This window comes from Guillardia theta (assembly GCF_000315625.1).
Source record: "Guillardia theta CCMP2712 unplaced genomic scaffold GUITHscaffold_590, whole genome shotgun sequence".
In the NCBI taxonomy this organism is placed as follows: Eukaryota; class Cryptophyceae; order Pyrenomonadales; family Geminigeraceae; genus Guillardia; species Guillardia theta.
Window position 1 is genome coordinate 1 of NW_005434126.1, and position 3,778 is coordinate 3,778.

Genomic DNA, 3,778 nt, shown 5'->3' on the forward strand with positions numbered 1-3,778 from the left:
CATGATCAGAGGAAGACAGTAGAGGTTGATTCATGATCAGAGGAAGACAGTAGAGGTTGGTTCATGATCAGAGGAAGACAGTAGAGGTTGGTTCATGATCAGAAGAGGACAGTAGAGGTTGGTTCATGATCAGAGGAAGACAGTAGAGGTTGATTCATGAGCAGAGGAAGACAGTAGAGGTTGGTTCATGATCAGAGGAAGACAGTAGAGGTTGATCCATGATCAGAGGAAGACAGTAGAGGTTGGTTCATGATCAGAGGAAGACAGTAGAGGTTGGTGCATGATCAGAGGAAGACAGTAGAGGTTGGTGCATGATCAGAGGAAGACAGTAGAGGTTGGTTCATGATCAGAGGAAGACAGTACGAGCACTTACGCTAGTAAAGAGGAAGACAGTAGAGGTTGGTTCATGATCAGAGGAAGACAGTAGAGGTTGGTTCATGAGCAGAGGAAGACAGTAGAGGTTGATCCATGATCAGAGGAAGACAGTAGAGGTTGATTCATGATCAGAGGAAGACAGTAGAGGTTGGTTCATGATCAGAGGAAGACAGTAGAGGTTGGTTCATGATCAGAGGAAGACAGTAGAGGTTGGTTCATGATCAGAGGAAGACAGTAGAGGTTGATCCATGATCAGAGGAAGACAGTAGAGGTTGGTTCATGATCAGAGGAAGACAGTAGAGATTGATTTCATGATCAGAAGAAGACAGTACTAAAGATCATCTACTGTCTTGGATCTTGTTGAGCTGACGCATGTGCGCCAGCCGCATGCACCGTCGGGTCGCTGAAGGAGCGCCTGGAGACCTCGGAGTGGCATGAAGTTGTCGGAGATCGTCGCTGTCGCGGTGATCGGGCTCTTGCTGTGGGTAGTTTGGCGAACGATGAGGTGAGGAGAGAAGGAGAGAGAGAGATGATGAGGTGAGGAGAGGAGGAGAGAGAGAGAGATGATAGCTTCTTCAGGAACAATCGGGAGGTGATGGAGATGGATCAGCGCTTTCGTTACGACACCGTATCCGATATGATGAAGACTGACTCACAGTTGGATGACCTTGATTTCTGACGACTCGGCTGCCTCTCCCCTCTTCCCTTTCAGTTCATCTTCATGCCCCTCTACAGATCTCCTCCTGTCCTGACACTGCTTCCCGCATTCTTCTCTCCATGAATTTTCCTCTTCAAAGATCTTGAAGCTTTACTAGAAGCTTGTAAGAATGGAAAGAATAAAAGAAAATCAATCCCGTGGCTCGGAAAAGAGTGACGAGTGAGTCATGATGATTCCGATCATCAACATACAGCACAAGAGCGTGATCCTGTTCCTCTCCTCGTCAGCGCATCTCGGCAAGGACAGTCAAGGCAGCAGCTCACCATAGCCGAGGGTCTGAGGAAGAAGGTTTCGTCTCCTCGTGCTCCTCAGTGGGGCTGCTGGCAGGCTCGGAGTGCCGATGATCATGGTGATGGTCAGTCTTGGCGGGGGTAGCTCGCTCGCTCGGCTGCTTCTCGTCTTGTATCTGTTTCTTGTGTCAAGGATGCGCGTTACACGGGTAAGTCTCACCGGCGACACCTGCTTGGTCGCGTGCTCGCCGACGTCTATGGCTTTGCATGTCGTGCATGGGTTGCGGTAGGGCTTCGGCTTGGGAAGAGTAACAGGCGGAGGAGGCTTGAAGCGACTGAAGGCGTGACGTGGCACGTTAGACAACAAGGCAGGACGGGAGGAGGAAGACCTGTCAGCTGAGGGCTGCAGGGTGCTCGACGGGGCATGAGAGTTGAGGTCTGGTATGAGAGGCACCTGCGCTATCTTTCCCTGCTTGTACTGCCACGAGGCGTCAGGTGAGGGGAGGGAGGAGGCGAGTCAGCCACCTGCTGCTGGTAGTATTGCTTCACCTTCGCTTCCCAGTGCATCGCGTTGTTGCTGGCCTGAGGCACGTCAGAAATGCTACCCCCTCCTGCCTCCCTCACCTGTTCCGCAGCCTGGGCAGCATCCGGATGACTCTGCTGGGTAGAAGCAGCAGAGAGGCTCGGAAGAAGGTCAGCTGCTGGCCAGTAAGCGGAGAGACATGAATCCACTGGTAGCCTAGCGTTACCGTGCGGAGAGTGTTGGAACGCGAGGACGCAGAGGAAGAGGAGAAGAGAGGAGGTCTGCAGCCATCGCCAGTCACTCATCGCCTCCTCTGAGCTCAAGGTCTGCATTACCAGCATCGTCGCAGTCCGCAACCCCCGCGCAAAAGTGTCGCGGGGTTGCATGGCCGTTTGACGGCTCATGGGCCGAGTTGCTGGAGGATGAAACGAGGACCAGCAGGAGAAGTGCTTCTCAGCTGCTACCTCAGCTGCTACCTCAGCTCGTGCACTCTCCTCCCACTGCCATCCCTCCTTGGCTCGAGCGAGTTCAAGAGCCTGCTGTCCGCTCGACTGATGGGTTGATACGGTGATGGCGCGAGCGGAGGAGTCGGTGAGAGTCGGGACGACGTGATTGATGACGACGTGACTGACGACGACGTGACTGGGCTCGTCCGAGAGATGCTGGCGGGTCATGCCCTTGGGATCCAACTGGGCTCACGCTTACCTCCTACACTTACTCGGGTTTCATGGGCTGCAAACCTTGAGGTCTTCATCAAACTTGCGGCGACTGCATCTGGGAGAGGGTTGCCCAGACGGCATGCTCATCGCTTCTTACTCGTCTCCTCCCTTCCTCTCTCATGGTCAGCGCCTTTCCTCTCCCTTCCATGTTGCTGCCATCGACAGTAGCAACGCTATTTTGGGTGGTGATCCGTTGCAGACGGTTACGCCAGTATCCGGACGGTGCCGATGGCTAGGGCAGCAAATCAGGTCTATGAAGTTAGTCATAAAGAATTTCGCTGCCTTCAGCAGTTCTAGAACAGCGGAGGCATGCTCAGCCCGTGCGCCTGACGAGGAAGAGGAAGAGGAAGAGGAAGAGGAAGAGGAAGAGGAGGAAGTGGTTGTCTACGTTAGCAGCTCGGTCTGGTTCTCGTCTTCCCTTGAGGACATCTTTCGGCATCTTCCATGCCCCTCCCACGCGGTTCCGCAGACTTTCTTCTGCTCTTCATTCAATCCGTTCAATGCCTTCACGTCGCTCAGGGGTGGCAGCGACACCCTGCTCCTCCTCTGGTGCACAGGAGCCTATCCTCCTGCATGACCCCCTTTCCTTCCCTCGCACTCAGAGGAGGGCAATGGATGCGAGGCAAGGACGAGGGGCTAGGGACGGGGAAGAACGAAACCAAGGTCAAGGAGGCTGTAGTGCAGCTGACGACGCGGCTGTTCAGCCCCAAGGGCTCGAGCAAGGAGGACTTCTACCAGGTGCCCAGTGACTGCTGTTGACTGGCATGAACATGGCGGCAGATCCTTGGAGTGAGCAGGGGAGCGACGGCAAAGGAGATCAGAGTAGGATACTACAAGGTCGCCAAGGAATGTCACCCCGACAAGAACAAGGAGGATCCGCAGGCAGAGGCGAAGTTCAAGCTCATCTCTGAAGCCTACGAGGTAGAGGAAAGGAGGAAAGCGAGGAGAGGAAGGAGGGGGAAGGGGAGGGGGGAGGAGGCGGAGGTAGAGGCGGCGGCCGCGGATGATGATGATGATGATGATGATGTTGTTGTTGTTGTTGTTGTTGTTGTTGTTGTTGTTGTTGTTGTTGTTGTTGTTGTTGTTGTTGTTGGTGGTGGTCGGTGCTGATGGTGGTACTGGTGGTTAGGAGGAGGAGGAGGAGGAGGGAGGAGGAGGAGCAGGCTTGGGGGTATGGCAGTGGTATGGAGCGTGAGAGCGTCGGCAGGTGCTG

The 3,778-nt window shown here is 54.4% G+C and overlaps 3 protein-coding genes across 3 annotated transcripts; 2 read left to right on the forward strand and 1 right to left on the reverse strand.

Annotated features, from left to right (window-relative positions):
- Positions 1-757: 757 nt before the first annotated feature.
- On the forward strand, positions 758-1,198 carry GUITHDRAFT_156738 (hypothetical protein). Its single transcript, XM_005817759.1, has 2 exons — positions 758-880; positions 955-1,198. Exons 1-2 carry the CDS (start codon positions 810-812, stop codon positions 1,052-1,054), a joined length of 171 nt encoding a protein of 56 aa, XP_005817816.1. The 5' UTR covers positions 758-809; the 3' UTR covers positions 1,055-1,198.
- GUITHDRAFT_156739 (hypothetical protein) lies at positions 1,197-2,740 on the reverse strand. The gene is made up of 8 exons (XM_005817760.1): positions 2,182-2,740; positions 2,073-2,127; positions 1,948-2,021; positions 1,849-1,905; positions 1,713-1,801; positions 1,544-1,658; positions 1,357-1,499; positions 1,197-1,301 (listed from the first exon to the last, which is right to left on the reverse strand). Exons 1-8 carry the CDS (start codon positions 2,518-2,520, stop codon positions 1,223-1,225), a joined length of 951 nt encoding a protein of 316 aa, XP_005817817.1. The 5' UTR covers positions 2,521-2,740; the 3' UTR covers positions 1,197-1,222.
- A 269-nt stretch (positions 2,741-3,009) lies between these two features.
- On the forward strand, positions 3,010-3,486 carry GUITHDRAFT_149650 (hypothetical protein; the record flags this gene model as incomplete). The annotated part of the gene is made up of 2 exons (XM_005817761.1): positions 3,010-3,303; positions 3,346-3,486. Coding segments are annotated over 2 exons (435 nt in total), but the record flags the coding sequence as incomplete, so codon positions are not given.
- Between the last annotated feature and the right edge of the window lie 292 nt (positions 3,487-3,778).

What these genes read in the sequence shown, in the direction of transcription:
- GUITHDRAFT_156738 (XM_005817759.1), top strand. Translation starts at nt 810, where the DNA reads ATGAAGTTGTCGGAGATCGTCGCTGTCGCGGTGATCGGGCTCTTGCTG. An exon ending in GTAGTTTGGCGAACGATGAG is followed by an intron (nt 881 to 954) that starts GTGAGGAGAGAA and finishes TAGCTTCTTCAG; the next exon opens with GAACAATCGGGAGGTGATGG.
- GUITHDRAFT_156739 (XM_005817760.1), bottom strand. Translation starts at nt 2,520, where the DNA reads ATGACCCGCCAGCATCTCTCGGACGAGCCCAGTCACGTCGTCGTCAGT. An exon ending in CTGCAGCCCTCAGCTGACAG is followed by an intron (nt 1,659 to 1,712) that starts GTCTTCCTCCTC and finishes TCACGCCTTCAG; the next exon opens with TCGCTTCAAGCCTCCTCCGC. An exon ending in CGACCAAGCAGGTGTCGCCG is followed by an intron (nt 1,500 to 1,543) that starts GTGAGACTTACC and finishes CACAAGAAACAG; the next exon opens with ATACAAGACGAGAAGCAGCC.